General features: G+C 40.6%; 3 protein-coding genes across 8 annotated transcripts; 2 read left to right on the top strand and 1 right to left on the bottom strand.

Moving 5' to 3' along the window:
- Positions 1–415: 415 nt before the first annotated feature.
- On the top strand, positions 416–3,052 carry RB195_021098 (uncharacterized protein; the record flags this gene model as incomplete). Of its 2 annotated transcripts, XM_013449416.2 has the most annotated exons (5): positions 416–464; positions 605–642; positions 804–1,017; positions 2,783–2,898; positions 2,972–3,052. In XM_013449416.2, the coding sequence occupies 5 exons, from the start codon at positions 416–418 to the stop codon at positions 3,050–3,052; spliced, it is 498 nt and encodes a 165-aa protein (XP_013304870.2). The 2 variants fall into 2 exon arrangements, with proteins under 2 accessions (XP_013304870.2, XP_064063547.1); XM_064207666.1 differs by lacking the exons at positions 416–464; positions 605–642 and having other exon boundaries at positions 810–1,017.
- A 1,282-nt stretch (positions 3,053–4,334) lies between these two features.
- On the bottom strand, positions 4,335–4,568 carry RB195_021097 (uncharacterized protein; the record flags this gene model as incomplete). Its single annotated transcript, XM_064207665.1, has 1 exon — positions 4,335–4,568. The coding sequence occupies one exon, from the start codon at positions 4,566–4,568 to the stop codon at positions 4,335–4,337; it is 234 nt and encodes a 77-aa protein (XP_064063546.1).
- Positions 4,569–6,768: 2,200 nt separating this feature from the next.
- RB195_021096 (uncharacterized protein) lies at positions 6,769–15,561 on the top strand (the record flags this gene model as incomplete). Of its 5 annotated transcripts, none has more annotated exons than XM_064207661.1 (20): positions 8,012–8,107; positions 8,614–8,775; positions 8,842–8,952; positions 9,010–9,150; positions 10,237–10,352; positions 10,745–10,819; positions 10,893–10,977; positions 11,036–11,110; positions 11,186–11,319; positions 12,659–12,724; positions 12,790–12,916; positions 12,988–13,146; positions 13,484–13,630; positions 13,680–13,841; positions 13,908–14,028; positions 14,084–14,517; positions 14,791–14,908; positions 14,977–15,056; positions 15,269–15,358; positions 15,436–15,561. In XM_064207661.1, the coding sequence occupies 20 exons, from the start codon at positions 8,012–8,014 to the stop codon at positions 15,559–15,561; spliced, it is 2,625 nt and encodes an 874-aa protein (XP_064063542.1). The 5 variants fall into 5 exon arrangements, with proteins under 5 accessions (XP_064063545.1, XP_013304869.2, XP_064063542.1 ...); XM_064207663.1 differs by having other exon boundaries at positions 8,102–8,107; XM_064207662.1 differs by having other exon boundaries at positions 8,102–8,107; positions 13,902–14,028.
- Between the last annotated feature and the right edge of the window lie 1,380 nt (positions 15,562–16,941).

The raw sequence follows: 16,941 nt of genomic DNA, 5'->3' as shown, positions 1-16,941 counted from the left end.
ACTGCCAACGAAAGTATGTATAAAAAGAAAGACAGGACCACCTAACCACACCGAAGTCTCGCTTCTACGCTACTCCAGTCCCCTAAGGAATTAAGCCATGCTTAAATTACAATACTCCAACAGCTTCATTAAAAAAAGAAAAGTTCACAAGCTTCAGGGAATCCCTAGGAACTAAAAATCTGGTGAACGCGGGTAAATGTTAACGTAAATCCATAAGTCATCGGAACTGCTCGCGCTGTGTCCGCAATTTTGCGTCCGATGTCGATGGTCTCAGAACGATAAATACAGTGTCACCCTCCGCCATTTTCGGCAAAAATCCCAAAATCACTATGTTAGGGATGTAGGTTATGATCTATTGGTCGTACCAAAGTTTTGTTCTCTTGGCTTCGAGGTCTTACTGAACTGTTCATCATTTATGGATTTTAATCCGCATGATGGAGACAAGTTCACTCCTGCCTCTTTTGGTTTTTTCCTAGTCTGCATATGTGCGCACTATCTCTCCAGTTTATTTGTGTTGCTGTGCATTCCGTATTGGTGGGACATTGATTCAAGGGCCAGACATAAAGAAGTCTTAGTTAGCGTTCGAATTGCTGTTTTTTCAAAGTTCCACACTCTTCGAATCTTCTTGCATATACTGTTGAGGTTAGTTGTGTGGTCTTTGCTCAACATTTCACCGAAATATTGTTCCACCTTGCTCTTCTTTCACCATTCAAAATGCCGCCATACCTTCGCCCTTGCGTACAGATCATTTGTCGTGATCAATCAACGGAAGCTCAGCTAGAATGAATCAAGTGATGGTTCAGGTAATAATGTCCGCTGATCTTACCTGGCAAATCATTCGTAAGAACAGCTGCTTCATCCGCAGACAGAAAGGGATTCACAAGCATTTTTCTGTGGAACCATTCAATCTCCGCGGTTTGAACAGTCCCCGTTTCAATGGACTCATCAGCAAGAAGGCTATGGACATTACACCAGCGAAGGACGGAAAGGGCGTCATTGTTTCACTGAAGGTTCCAGGTATCACTTCTAAATCTTCCTTTTCAAAATTATTTTATATACTTATTTAGTCAGAGTTATTTAGTTAGTTAGAGTTGGGAACATTCAACACTGTTGTGATAGAAATGTACTCGCACCGCATTTAGAACGCAAAGAAAAGGACGTTCCTAGAGCACAAAAATCGTTCTTAATTGTCAAGAGAAATAACGAATAGCAGAAAAACCATCTTTCAGGTCATTTTCGCTTACTTTTTATCGTTGAAGGTACTACATGATATGACATAGACATTCACTTCTAGTAAGCCTGTATGAAGAGTTTGGTAAAGTTAAAGTATTAGAAGTTCTAGCTTTATCTTCATTTTTTCTTAGTAGCTTTGGCCTACATGTCATGGATGCTCGAAGACTAACACTTAGGTTTTAGGGCTCCGAATTTAGTTAACTATTCACTTCCAGCGATGGTCTGAGGTTTGTAAACTATCGCTTTCTCAAATGGGGGAAGCCATTTGTCAGCTATTATCAATCATTCTTTGCGCTCTAAGCTCGATTAGAACAGTGTTGAGCATCCCCAGACCATCTTTGCACCGTCAAGTATTCGTTGATATTAGGGTTAATCTTGACGTTGATCTCTGTGGTAAGAACAGATCTTCTTTTCAAATTGGAACTTTTTCACTTCATGAGATTTCATTTTATGAAAATATGTTTTGTACTCACTTCATTCGATATAATTGTTTTATATAAGTTATTTTCTTCAGTAGCGTCATTCAATTCTTTTTCACTAAGAACTTCGGCCTGTAGTTACGATTGGATTTTCGGAGAAATTGCAGGGTTGGAGCAAGATGCACTTTTTCTATCAAAATTTTCTCTTATTCGTGGGGATTTCCCGACTTTTTCAGAGTAGAATATTTGATCCATAATTATCCTCCGCTTCCTCCTTTCGGGAATTGTTGCAGAGCACGCCTTTAAGGCTTTCGTACTGAAGTAGACCTGGGGTTCGTATATCTAGTTCAATAAGAACGGGTTCGCAGGAATTTTTGACATCGGGATCTCAAAATGAGAGCGCATAAATGTGTTTTCATGGTTTTCTGAGCTCTCCTGTTCGAACGCTGTCTATAAATTAGCACCATCTCTGCGGTTTTCTTTTTGTCTAATACCTGAACCTATTCCTACATACGGCTCTACTAAAGGAAACAATTATTCCTACATACATTTGCCGGTTCCCTTGTTGTTTCTTGTAATACATAAAATGGAATGTTCATAGCCATTTCTTGTGTCAGATATGGTAGAAATGGCCTGTTCTTCCAAGAATTGAAAAGTTGCACATTATTTTACTTCCGCATTTCGCCTATCCTAGATTCTCTTTCCACTTTTTAATTCTAAAACGAGGTTTAATGCTTCAAGTTTCAATTCAGGTTGTAAAATATTTCTTCAAAGCACTTTTGCTTTTGCAGGACTCTGTTTCTTGTTATCTATTGAATCCCAAGAGTGCTGTGTGTTCTTAGGGAGCTGTATGAAAAATCGCATCCTAGCAAATGATGAAAATGCATTTGCCTCACTATTCTAAGGAACCAGTCTACCTCTCGATCTCTTGGAGCCAGAACTTTCGTGAAATGTTGAGTGAAATCAACTTTCTAAGCAAAAAAAATCTTTGCATTTGTGTCATCATCATTTTTTATTCAGACCGTTCACAGCTAGCACAATTTCATTGACTCATTTCTAGTTCCTTTATTCAGTTTAAATGAATATAACTAGATTTATTGGGTGATGCTTTCCTAAAACTTCGTTTGTAGGCAAGGTTGGTCGTCCAGCCAAAAGTATCAATACTATTACGCTCCGTAACCGTGATAAAATGTTGAAATCGGTGAAATCAATCGCTAAGAATCAGGGACTCACTCCATTCTACAAAGTATGTTTGTTTTGTGTATACTTGTCTTCTTTACTTTGTTGTGGAGTATTCAGAAATTTATTCACTGTTTCAGCTCGCTCAGAGACGTGCTGCTGCTATTGTTCGTTCACAACAACCCAAGACGAAGAAGCACGCCAAGAAAATTGAAGCCTAAACATTGTTCTGTTATTGTTTCATATCATAAATATGTTGTATACATCTATCCTTTCGTATCCTTCGACAGAGAGCGATTTAGCAAAAATTGCTTGACCGTATAAGGTGTTGATCTTATGATTGTTAGCGCAGATGTTATAACGCTAAGTTATTTGTTCTTTGCACAACTCCGACATTTAACATGAACCAGCAGACATTTCATATTCATTCAGCGGCAATGATTCCCTACGAATGTTGCGTCTTTTTCGAGACGATGATTCAATAATAAACGGCGGAACTTTAAGTCTCGATTGAACTACTTGTCAACGTCAAGTGTCCTCAGATCTTCTTTTACCGCCTCCGTCCAGAACTTTGTTTTACGACCGTGAGAAATTTTTCACTATGGGTCTGAGAGCATCCTCAGGACAACTTGACAATGAGATCAGGCGACCTCCTTATAACGTGGCCAAAGAAGCGGAGACTATTTTTTGTTACTACTTCAGAAGGCCAGGCAAGATACTGGTGTTTTCCACGTGTCATCCGCCCTAAACCACATCCACTTTTGTGCAACGTTCTTAGTTATGGCACACGAAAAGTAGTCTGGTAGTCTTCTAACCAGCTTTCTCTCCATACAGTCAAGCTTTTCCATCATCGTCGACGGCGCTGCCCAAGTCTCCAATCCGATCATGATAGGGTGAATTGCGGATAGGTAGACTCGCTGCTTGACTTCGTTGGTGATGGGAGTTGACCACAGGCACTTGGTCAATATGTAGGATGTCGAATTAGCTTTAGCGCCATCATATTTGCTGAATATATTTCTCGTAGCTCCCTGTTTTTCTTCAGCTTACAGAATTCATCGACGATTTCGATCGGTTGTTCGTCCACTCTGATTCCCGTTGAAGGTCTCGAGGAGACCCACATATGCTTGCATTTATCAGCGTGGAGTTGCAGTCCGTAGGCTGCAGCTAATTTCGACGCAAGGTTAGATACATGTTGTAACTGTTGCATATTACTACATTGTTCCCGTCCTCGAGATCCACCAAGGGATGTTCAGACATTATCATCATCGAGGGCAGTGTTGAGCAGAAAGAGTCCCGCCATGGCCTCTTATTTCACTCTAGTTTCCATTTCGAGTTGTATATTACATCCAGCTGGTGTTCGAACTGCAGCAGTTGTTCTTCTATTCATGTCGTTTATTAGGCGTAGGAATTTTCCTGGAACTCTATCGGCCCAGAAAATCTAACTGTAGAGGCATGGCATCAAATACCACTCCCACACTCCAAAGACTTCATCCTCCAACTAACTCAATTAACATAACTCTCTTCTTCAACCACTCCTTTCTTGATTCGTAATCCAATATTGATAAACATCCGTTGGCGGAACTTCTTCGTGCATTCATCGTCTTTCAGACATGTCAAGTCGAGCTTCGTGAGATAGTGATAGATTGTTCTATTTGTAGCTTCCTGTCTAATCTCCTTCGTCATCATATCTATGAGGGCAGCCCTAGTAAAAGCCGTAGTCTGAAGGGTTGCAACCATAAGTAAAGAAACGGGCCAAAATGACGTGAAGCACGACGCAGTTGTGTAAGCGGCTGCACTCCAAGCGGCGTGGTGGAGCCAGCGATTGGAATCGATGTGGAACTATCGCGAACTGCAGCGATGAGTGGTGCTAGCAAGGCCAATTCCTCGATCACACCCGCTACGCTCCACCGCAGTGCTTAGAGCGCAGTTGCTTACGTAACTGCACCGAAGTTCACCTCACTGGACTTTACACCACTGTTTGTGGACAGAATAGAATCAGTTTCATTTGGTAGCAAAGAAAAGAGCTTTGTGAAAACAGGGCTAAAAAATATGCACCACAACAGAATTGTGGTTAATGTAAAAGTACACAAATTTAAGTTCAAGCAAACATTAAATACCGTCACTGTTCCTGAATAAATTATTGCGATGTGGTTAAGTACAAGAAGTCAACATTTAAATTCGTTATTTTGGGAAATGGAATCCAGGCGAGTGATGAATGGGTAAGATGAGTGCTTAGAATTGTTAACACTCAATAACATTCAGCCACGCTTAGCCAAAGCCAGATGTAAGTGTTGGTGCTTTGCCTTTGAGGAGTTACTACGTGTACGAATTCTTATTCGTCCGAATACCACCAGAAGGAGGTGTATGGAGTCGGCCCATAACGTTTTGGTAACATGACGACGCGACGCGTCCTGGATGAAGGTTTCCACGCACCTCTTTGTACAGCACGCGGCAAATTCACCGGACCTCTTTTCTTTTTGCTTTTTTACAGTTTCTCGCTATTTTTTCTTCGTATAAGAGTACATGTATATGCTTACGTAATCTTGACGAAATCTTTTTCCATTAGTTTAATAATTTGTTTTGCTCCTAGGAAGCCTCCAAGATCTTAGTTTGTGAGGACATAATTTCTTTCCCAGTAATTCACGTGGTCGTAATACAAAGAAAACACCTTTTCATTAGTGCTTATGTTTTTTCTGATTCTCATAGACTTCAGTTCGCAGAAGTTGCACTTCTGATCCTCTTTCTGTATAACGGTGTATAGCTAGCGTTATCCTAGTGCGAATCTTGGGATTTTACTATGGGTTTGGGCTAAAATGTAGTTGGGGGAGGCCACTCAGCTGCGCTTTCATCTCCAGAAGTGAATAACTTCCCGCCCTAAAACCGAAACATTAGTCTTAGAGGATCTATGAAATGTAGGCTAAAGCCACATGGAGAGAAAGGAGGATAGAACTTCCAGAAATAAGAGCCCCCAACTACATTTTTCCTAGTTGTAATTGTAACAAGCGCTAATCTCGCACAATCACGCAAAAAAAAGTACAGAAATTGGATTTTTACAAACTACGATCTTAGATGCATCCTTTGAGCCAAACAAACAATGAAACTAATGGACAATAAAGGACTTTACAAAGACTATATAAACCTATTCATGACTATTACACAGGAAAATAATGAAAACTAATTTAAAAGAACACAGAATACTTATCAAACGCGCTTTCGTCCGCTTGCACTTTGGCAACGAGCCAATATGACCTGTGCAAGGTGTAGCGCGACAGTGCTGGACACATAATATTCATTGGATTATTCTAGTTGACTGTCGGGACTTTTAGAACAACTTTTGCTCAATTTAATGCTGAGGTAAAAAGTGCTGTTGGAAGGTTAAAAAAAAAGAACTGCAGAATACACTTGGTGCCTAGAAATATAGCACAAGTGCGCACCATTTACAACTATTCCAAATCGGAAGATATTATTTTGCGACAAAGTTCATCTATTACGTTCCGGTTGAGGTGTCTCTAACAAGGACGACCTACTCAGCAATCTGCTACTCAAAAATGTGTGAGCTCTTCCCGAAAATCCATGTGAGCACACTAGCGCGCTCGGAGGGGAAACGCTAGGAAACTGTTCTGATTCGCACCAGAGCACACCTACTTGATTTGCGCCCTCACTTCTATTTCACTGGCTTTAATAAATGAAGGAAATGTTCCTTATAGTGTTCTCTTCCGTCTTTTTTGTTTCGGTTTTCTTTTGTGCCTTCCAATAATTGTCCAGTTTTCTGTCCGGATTTCCCGTGTCTAGATGTCTTTATCAAAGTTTTGTGTTTTGTACTCTACTTTGGACCGTTAAACGGTGTTTACATGATGTTTTCTCACTGCATAAGAGTTTCCATCAGTATATATCCACCTTCGCGAATATAGTGAGTGTCAGTTTCATTAGTACAGCTATGAAAACGCGCTTCTCCACTATTGATGTCACGGCTGCCGTGAATGACCTCAAATTTATGGAAGGATTCCGTATCGTCAATGTTTACGATGTGGACCACAAGACCTACATTATCAAGATGTCCTCGTGAGTAGAGCAATTGTATGGTTTGCCTTGACTTCATCTAAATTATGTTATTCAGGGGGCCCAATAAGTTCTTCATTCTATTCGAGTCTGGGATTCGCATCCATCGTGCTTACCACGAATGCGAGAAAGCTTCCTTCCCCTCGAACTTCAGCATCAAGCTCCGCAAACATTTGAACAATCGCAGGTGACTGGAACTTCTTCTTTACGTTCATGGGTGCTTATATCTGCCCTCGGGCTGCATCTACATGCCGCCTTTGCATCCACGTGTTACCCCTCGTTCGTCTGCCATATATAATATATCAGTGACAGAAAGTTCTTTGAGAAGAGCTCTCAGCAAATGGTGTGACCTTCCTTAAAAGAGGATAACTTTGAAAAGCTTGATAGGTAGAAGTAAAACCAAACAAGCTGGTTATTTCTTTGGTGTATTGACGCTCCCTACTTTGTTTTAGTGACATAGTTTTCCAAAGAATCCAGATGTAAGCTTTCGAGAAATGTTTCTGTACAGTCTAAAGCATTCAGCTGCATGTATTTGTTTGCTTTTGACAAGCCTTTTAGTCGTCACCGTTTCTGGTTAATAGATGTGTTTTATATTCCTGAAATAAGCTATTTTGGGAAACATTTATTACTCTTGCTGCAACCTACAGAACACTATTCAGGCTCACTAAGGTCAACCAGGTAGCGATGGATCGCATTGTAGACTTGCAAATCGATGAGGGTGAACGCTGCGTACACGTAATCGTTGAGCTGTATGACAAGTATGTTCAGTCTTTTGTTCTGCTCCGGTTGGGTGAGCTGTGATTATTTACAGGGGGAATATTGTGCTTACCGACTCGTCTTACATTATTCTTAACATTCTTCGTCAACGTGCAGACAAGGATAAAGACGTGAAATTTTCTGTGAATCAAAGTTGCGTGAAGACTTAAGTAACAGTTCTACTTGATGGGAAGATAGTGCGAATACTTACTCTTTTCAGATATCCGTTGCCTTCCAGTACTGAGTTTCCTGAGTTGCCCACTGTTGAACAAATCAACCATCTGCTTCAGTAAAGTGTTTATATGTCAAGGGATTTTTTCTTGGCGATTTATACCTTTATCTGTTGTAGTAACTGTGACCAGAAAATGCCATTGAAGAAAGCCTTATCTGTTCCTGGGCTTCTCAGCGGAGCACTGATTGAGCACTCATTGCTTGTGAACTCCATTTCTCCGAATATGCAGGTAAAGGCGGAGAAAGAATTCAGATGTGCCGTGCTGCTTGTTATTTCCTTTTTTACTTTAGGTGGTATAACTTGATCATAGAGTTATTTTGAGATTTGATTCATCCCGAGGTTGAATAATCGGTGTGAGTGGACGCGACCGTAAAATCACTGAAACGTTTGCGCTCTCGCACAGTAACTGGCCGCCAATTAAATAGTCATGGCATACAAATGTATAGTAGGGTCAAAACGACATGAAGCACTGTACAGTTACGTAGGCGACTCGAAGCGGCACGATGTACCGTAGCGGCTAGGGTAGGGGAGTGTAGCACTGCTCATCGTTGCAGTCCACGATGGTCCCACATCTATTTCAACCTCCATCTCCACCGCGCCGCTTCGAACGCAGCCGCTTACGCAACTGCACCCATGCTTCATATTCTTTTGACTTGACTATATATATATATATATATATATATATATATATATATATATATATATATTCAGTAGTACGCTAGCATTCGTATTTAGGTCTGTGCAGTAGAGGAGAAGGATTTTTGTGCAGTGCAGGTTGTAAAGGCACTAAATGAAGCGAAGAGGATTGTTTTCGAAATCCGCGATGGTAAAACAGCAGGATACTTGTTTTATACGACGCAAACTCGCATCGATGGTTCTGAAGTCGATGTTTTTCTCGTGAGTTATTGCTTTGATATCGAATTGCTCGTTGTTCATGTTTCCAAACCCAGAGGTTTCTTTCAGGAATACCATCCTTATCTTTTCGTTCAACTTGAACGTTGTCGCCATCGTTTATTTGGAACATTTTCTGAAGCAGTTGATGAATACTATGCAGTTATTGATGCGCAGAGACATGTACTCATCTACCTGTTCCTTATCTTTATAAGATAGTTGTGTGATAGTTGTTTTCAGCAGCAGGCTGTCGTCAAAGTTGAAAAAGAAGCAATGAAAAGACTTGATAACGTGAGGAAGGACCAACATCGTCGTATTTTGGAGCTGGAATACAGTCGCGAGGAGAAGATGCTGATGGCCGACCTTATCATTCACAATCAGGTGAGGAAAAAAATGTTAAAGACAGCCTAGCAGGAAATTGACTGTGCTTGTATCTATCCACGCATATGTGTAAGTAGAGTTTTAGTTTATGTATGACCACACTCAATCCTCCTAGTAATCCAGAAAAAGATGTGTGAACCGGCCCTATTATGATCTCGTCCAATGATGCAACTTATTTCGCGATAGAACTTGTGCAGCTCCATTATTATTCAGTATTCGAAATCCGACTAATATAAATCAGATAAACAGAAGAAGCTACCCCAATCTTAGACGCGTTGCAGATCGCTCTCGTCCTATTATCAGTAATAGGCTGCATTGTTGGAGTGAAGGAATCATGTGAGGTTGTTTGAGATGCCCTTTTCCTTACCAAGCAGAAATTGAGCGAACTAGCCGCATTCATTCTCGTAAACTATACCCCCATTTATCCTCGTGATAAAGGCAGTATACAACGTGATTTGTGATGTTTTCATTTCTCTACGAAAAAGTATGGCTAGAGTGACGAGTGTGAGCATGATCATGTTCAATTCTCCCTAACTATCCTTAGACATTGCGTGGGAAACGTTTTGTCAATCGAATCCGCCTACGACGCGCCTTCTAACGCGACGACTTTGTGTACGGGCCTTTTCATTCAACAACCTATTCATTGGTTGCACTTGAATAAGGTGCTGATGGAACTTCACTGAACTTCGTCCGCTCGCTCAGAGACGCAGAGGTTACACAGAAGTTCCGCGTCATAAGATGCATCGAGGGAAAATTCGATCGACATTGCCGTTCTCCATGACGTTTTTCAAGACAATTGGGGGGAATTGAGCGCGATCGCACTCATACTCGTAGTCTACACTATTAATGCCATCGTTTCGTGGAGAGATCCCAGCATCGTCAATTTCCTGGCGCGGGGCATTTGAAAGAATTGTGTTTTGGTCTCAAGAATTTAAACTTGCATTAGATCAAATGTTCAAATGCGACTGCGTGAAGTGCGTGACTAAAGCACGGCAAATCATATTGATTTTGTAGAAATGGGGCGTTGTCTCTCGCCCAACAATTCTACAGTTCGTTTAAGACATGGATTTTACTTACGTGTTACAGACACTTGTGGATAGCGCTATTCAAGTGATATGCAGTGCTCTGGCACTTAAAACCAGCTGGGAAAACGTGGAAAAAATGCATATGGACGCTGTTAGCAAGGGAGATTCAGTTGCAAGGTTGTTCTTATTCCTTGTAGTGTGGATCATTTTCCTGTTTGAGTTGGAGAACTCAGAGCCTTTCGCTTTTTTTCTCTTCTAACATTGTGGAGAAAGGGAAGAGAGGAAATGTTGTTTTGTAGTGGTATTCTCTCACATCGGCTGCTATTGTATGCATTTTCGAAAACGAACCACAGAACACGGCATACGATTTCTTAAGCTAGATACAAGATTTGTTTCTGTACAAGAATTTCTTAGATTTTTATAGTTGCTATGTCCAGAATATAAGTGTATAGTTTCCAAGAACCACCTTGCTCAAACGTCGTAACCGTAGTCTGCGTACTTTTGGATTTCATTTGAGTGAATACTTATCGTTCTGGCATTTTCCACATTTTGTCACCCGTTTATTGTAGAGCGATTGTGAAGCTGGATTTGAAGAACAATATGATTATAATGCGATTAAGTGAAGAGCTAGAAGGTATCCCATCGTAAGTTTCCTACAGAGGCCGGATTTTTATGTAGAGATAATATTTCAGCACTGTTATTAGCAGTTACTTTCAGAAAAGATGTCCCTATAAGCATTGATACAACTGCTTATGGCAACGCTTGTAAATTATATCATGGTATGAAGGCTGCAGCAGAAAAAGTTGGTGTAGAGTTTCATGTTGCGTTTAGTTTCCCGTTCTTCTAAATTTTGATTCTAGGCTTTGCGGACAGAAGCTGCTGCACAGAAAGCGATCAAAAATGCTGAAGACAAGGCGAATGCGACCATCAAAAAAGTGATGTTGTCAGCAGTTATTCGAGCTTTTGCTCTCTATTGTGCGATTTTAAGTACATGCAACCATGTGTTCCAGGTTAATGTTGATGTCAATTCGATCAAAACTCGAAAACAAATGTGGTTTGAGAAGTTTATTTGGTTTGTATCATCGGAAAAATACATGATAATAGCTGGACGCGATGCTGCACAAAACGAACTCCTAGTTAAGAGGTGCTGATTGCGTTTAAAAATTAAGAAATCTCCATAATCTGTTTTAAAGATACAATTTCTGCCAAAATATTAAAGTGTTCGGAAATTAATGCAGGCTTGTTATTTTTTTTTAAATTGATTGCATAGCTGTTATATACTAGATAGAAGCTTTTTTTTTCTGTTCTATCGTTTCATCTAATTTTGACTAAGTCAGATTATTTTTTTGAAATAGGTTTTGTGAGCTAGGAGTTTAAGCATCTGGAAAGCAGTTCCGCCAGATTTATTTTTAAGAGTTCAAAGTTGCACGTAGTGCTACTAAGGCTACTCGGAACATCAATGAAGTGTGAGGCCCGAACAGTGTTAACAAAACCACAGTGCGGCGTTGATTCCAAAATTTCCGTCTGGGGGTCTTCACTCTGGAAGATGGAAGATGCTTACTGTTTGGTGGCCTGCTGCTGGTATAACAACTATAGATCCTTGAATCTTATGAGACAATTACAGCAGCGAAGTATGTTCAGCGTATCGAAGAAACGCACCAGAAGTTGCAACGTATGCATTGGGCAGTCGAAAAGATGCAATTCTGCTTCATGGCAACGCGCGGCCTTACGTTGCACACTCGACGCTGCAGAAGTTGAACGAGCTGGGCTACGAAACTCTACCTCATCTATCATACTACTCGGACATTTTGTCAACAAACTGCCACTTTTTCAAACATTTAACCAACTTCTTGGACAAGAAGTACGTCGTAAACCAGCAAAAAACCGCAAAAACCTCTTGATTCCATTGGTTTCTATTTTGATTGACAAAGTTTATTCTATGATGAGAAAATTTGTCCTGAAGATATTGATCAAAAACTTGTATTAATTTCCGAACAACCTAATATCTTACATGGAACTTACTGTTCCAAAGTCAACGCTACGACTTATTAGGATTGTAGTTTTGAGTGACATGTTTACTAGTGTGGATCTAATTCTGTTCTTGTTCCATTCTGCACGATTTTATCTAAAATTCCAGCCAATTCCAATCCTAAACAATATTTACAATAGGGTCAAAACGACACGAACTATGGTGCAGTTGCGTAAGTGACTGCGCTCTAAGCGGTGCGGCAGAGCGTAGAGGTTAGAATCTAGAAGGGACCTTTACTGACACCATTCCTAGCTGTAGTTCGCGACGGTCCCACCTCGATTCCGCTACGCTTCGCCGTACCGCTTCGTGCGCAGCCGCTTAAGCTACTGCACTGTGCTTCATGTCGTTTTGACCCATCTATTGGTGTTAGTATAATGCCTTTGGAGTGAATCATTAAACTAGCTATATGGATTCTCCACTGGATTTTTTATACTACTTTATATCCTTTTTAAAGGTATCTTCGCACCCAAGACATCTACGTACATGCCGACGCTTACGGCGCTGCATCCGTCATAATTCGGTTATTTTTTGCTAAAATTAAAGATTACTTTGTGTTTTTTCTCTGCTATGCAACTTAGTATTTAGTAACAAAGAAGGAGGAGGTGAAATTCCACCAAAAACGTTAACAGAAGCAGCTCAAATGGCAACTTGCTGTACCAAAGCTTGGGGGTCGCACATATCATCATCTGCTTGGTGGGTGTACGCGTGGCAAGTGAGTGCTGCTTTCAGAAATAGTCGATTTTGTTTTTGTTGCTTGCAGTGTAATATTCAAGACTGTTCCAGGTCTCAAAGATTGCCAAATCTGGGGAGTACTTAACAAAAGGTAGCTTTGTTATAAGAGGGATGAAGAATTTCATGCCGATATGTCCTCTAGTCCTTGGTTTCGGCATTTTGTTTCGCGTTGATGAAATCAGTGCTCAGAAACACCAGGAGAAAATGCAGGTAATGCTGGAATGTTGTATTTTTGTTGAACAAGCGCCTCGAAACAAAGAGACAAAGAGCGGAACAACGAAACATTTGCATACCTTGAATCTTGGTTTTACTGGCACGAAAGATCATACTTTATCCTATTCAGTCAAATTTCTTCCACTCACTTGACTTCTGTTGAATGCATTAACGTTTAGAGATTCTTACTAATCGCAAACGCCCTCGCATTTACCTCAATTTCATTTCCGCATCACCTTTAACCATTACACAGCTCCTCCTCTCAGCGCCTTATAATTTCTACGTTTTAAAAAGTACACGGGATTTTTTTCGAACGTTTGAATATTGAGTTCAGAAACAGTTTTCCAATGCTTGCCCCTCGGAAATCGTTGAAGAAGGTGAAGAATGCAATCGCGGTTCTGATGAGAATGCCTTACCAGTTGCAAATCATGTCGCAAAAACCAACGAACTTTTGGAAGAATATGAATATCCTGACATTAAGGTGAGCTGTTTCTACGCTTACAGTGGTCGTCTTAACTCGTGTTTCGCAGCTTGAAGTTGCTACTGTTCGTCTACAAAACGAAGACGATAGCCTCGATGACTATTCTGTGATTAATTTCACTCCCAAAGGTCGAACAAAGAGACAAAACGTCCCCACTACGGAGCTCGAAACTAAGCAATATTTGGAAAAGAAGGTTGAAGAGGAGCGCAAGGTTTTTTTTCAATAGAGCTCTATTTTTGTAGTTTAGCATGGATCACATGGCCGTATTCAGTTACAGGCTGCGATTTTAAAGAAAGGTGGGAAACGAGAGAAACATAAGATGGAGAAAATTCGTAGGAAATATCGCGACCAAGACGAAGAAGAACGAGAGATGCGAATGAATTTATTGGGATCTCGAGGTAGCATTTGATGATGCGCTTCATTCTTCCTTCAATTCTCAAGAAATAGTTTCAGGTAAACAAAAAAGCGCAGAAGAAAATCCATTTACTAGTGCCAAGCACACTACTGGAGCAACAAAGCTCAAGGAACGCACTCAGGAAAACAAACAAAATGACGAAAAACTGGAAATGCGAGTGGAGAAGGAAACTCCACTTGTAGAAAATCGTGCACTTGGAGAACAGGGAAACAGGAAAAAACCTGTGGAGGAAGAAAGTGCACTTGAAAAGGATGACATACCCAAAGATGTCTTATCATTTGCTGTAGAACTGGACAAGGCAGAACTAAACCGACCATTAGAGGAATCAACAGTCAAGAAAGATAGCGATGCTGAACCTAGCAATATGATTGGTCTTCAAGGAAACATTCAAGAAGAACTCATTAGTGTTGGTACATCGACTGATGGATGTAAGAGCGATGTAGAAGCAAATTTGGATACAACTGTTTATAAGGTTTATTTCCTTTTTCTCTATTTGACTTGGGACTGTAATCATTTTCGAAGAAGAATCAAGGTTAAGCCAGCCAGCTATCATGGTATATTTCGGGAGTAATTGTGAAACGTCTCTGAAAATTTTTGGGAAGTGGTGCGTTCGTTTCCGTCGGCCATTTGAGGCTGCGCAAGCAATCTTGTTTAACGTGTTTTCATAGACGCTGATGCGCTCCGGCTGTTACATTTGGAAACATTTGACGAATCGAAGAAGAAGCAAAGGAAGAAACCATTTCAGGAACCATTTGAAGACAAGGAAACGTCCCCTTCCGGTCGTGTGTTAGACGTAGTGCAGAATGTAAACGAAGATTATGAGGAGGAGTTTAAGGAGTCCACGGGAGATGAAGGAACTGAAAGTGTGTGTTGTTGTAGCAAAACTTCAGTCTGCTATTGATTATACTAATGTATGATGAGTTATATTAAGCTCTCATAACTCAACTAATCTCGAATCCGGACTCTGATGATATCATCATTTATGCTGTACCAATGGTCGGCCCCTATCAGGTATGCTCTCATGCGATCGCTTGGTGTACGAAAGAAGCCGGTCATCTAGTCATTTCTAAGTCATTTTGTCTCGTGCTGAGTAGATTCTCCTCGTCCTGACTCCCCTATTGTTCAGTGAGACCAGTCTTCGTTGAAGGAAGAACACACTTTTTGACCTGAACTGTTGTGCAATATATTTTAATTCCGTAACATTTCTAATCTAGGTTATCTAGGTTTTTCAAAATTTCAAGTACAAGGTGAAGCTAACGCCCGGTTCCACCAAAAAAGGCAAAGCTGGTAAAACGGCCATCGATCTGTTTCTGGTTTGTTTGTTTTCTCTTCAATAATCTGATTAAAGTAATGTTATTAAAGATTATCCATATCAACTCTTGAATTTTAGCGGATGAAGAACACCGAGGTGCGCGAACGTGAGTTCATCCGTGCCATCGCTTCTGATGACAAAACCTGGGCAAACATTCCTACCGGTTGTCGTGTTTCTGCTCCACATTTGCACGCAAAAAAATAGTCGGTCTTTGTTTCGTACTATATGAATGTGTCAGGTTTCTTTGCCTTTTTTCTATTTTTCCTATGTACTCGTTAAGTACTGGTCAGTCGTTCGAGGTCATGGCTTAGTCTTTCTTTTTCTCAGTATTTCGGTCTATACAGGTTATTTACAGACTATTTGCTAGTTACATGTGTTCTTTTCAAGAAACAGGATATTTTAATGAATGAATAGGATAATGTGTTCGTGGATGCTAATTATCAATATCCGGTTAAACGCATATTGGCTTACTTTGGCTTAATCAGTGGCAAGAGCTCACACAGAATAAATCCATTCGTCCTGCTAGGTTAAGAGTCCCGGTCTGATAGTTCCGCGTAATGAAAGGAGAGTTTAACGTAACCGATTTTTTACCATTGACCATGTTCACTGCCGTAATTTTCGTGCTGCAATCATAGGTGCGAAGCTAGTCGCGGAAAATGACACACATGAAAGTGGTGGTAGCGAATGTGACAGAGAAAGACATCCGAGAAAGTGTTAGCAACGAATGTAACAAAGAGGAGCATATTGCTAAATGTGAAGTTGAGGAACGTAGGAAACAATACAAAATATCTCCTGAAAAGCTTCTAGAAGCACTGCAATGTGGAGAGGGTCCAGAGATACTTATTTTGCGTCATCAGATATCCAGGAAAATCAGAAACGTTGATAATTGTCCAACATGGTTCCTGACATCGTAGTTATTGTCCTCGTCGCTCCCCTCTGCGCGCTAAAGTGATATCCTGTTCATTCCACTACCACAGCTCCTACATCGCACTCAGTGAAACGGAAATCAAACAATTTTCCATCCACACTTCGTTAAGGGGCAAGGATACGTAAGAAGTCGTCTGGACTTGTGAAACGGACCGTCTACTTAGCGGTTTTTTTCCGGACCCCCTGTTAGATGTTTGGTTCTTCTGATGCACTGATACAGAAGCTGTGAACTAAAAACTTCTAAACATCACATCACATTGCAATAAACATTGTTGGCCAAATTTCGTATCAAATAACTAGCCGAAAGAGAGTAGCAAATCTTTGACGTTGCTCTGTGTGAACGGTGTACACATGGGGTCATGTGCGATCAAATCTTATCGATTTCTTGAGAACCCAACCCAAATGTGCAGAATATCCGTTTGATTATTCATTTTGACATTTGATTACTTTTCGCAGTGAGGTGATCAACCTCAACAACCTAGAATGATTTCGGATTGGCAGCTGATAGAAATGCATTGTACTAGCCTACGAAATTTTTACCCTAGACATTTCGGCAGCATAAATTGCTTGAATATAGAGAAACAGTGCAAAATGCGAAAAAGAACTACTCATTCTATTGTTAATTTGACGCGTAAGTTTTTCGGTTCTTCTACAAGC

The sequence above is a fragment of the Necator americanus genome, chromosome X (genome assembly GCF_031761385.1).
Source record: "Necator americanus strain Aroian chromosome X, whole genome shotgun sequence".
Lineage (NCBI taxonomy): Eukaryota > Metazoa > Nematoda > Chromadorea > Rhabditida > Ancylostomatidae > Necator > Necator americanus.
Note: the sequence above shows the minus strand (reverse complement) of the source record. Positions and strands in the feature narration are given on the sequence as shown.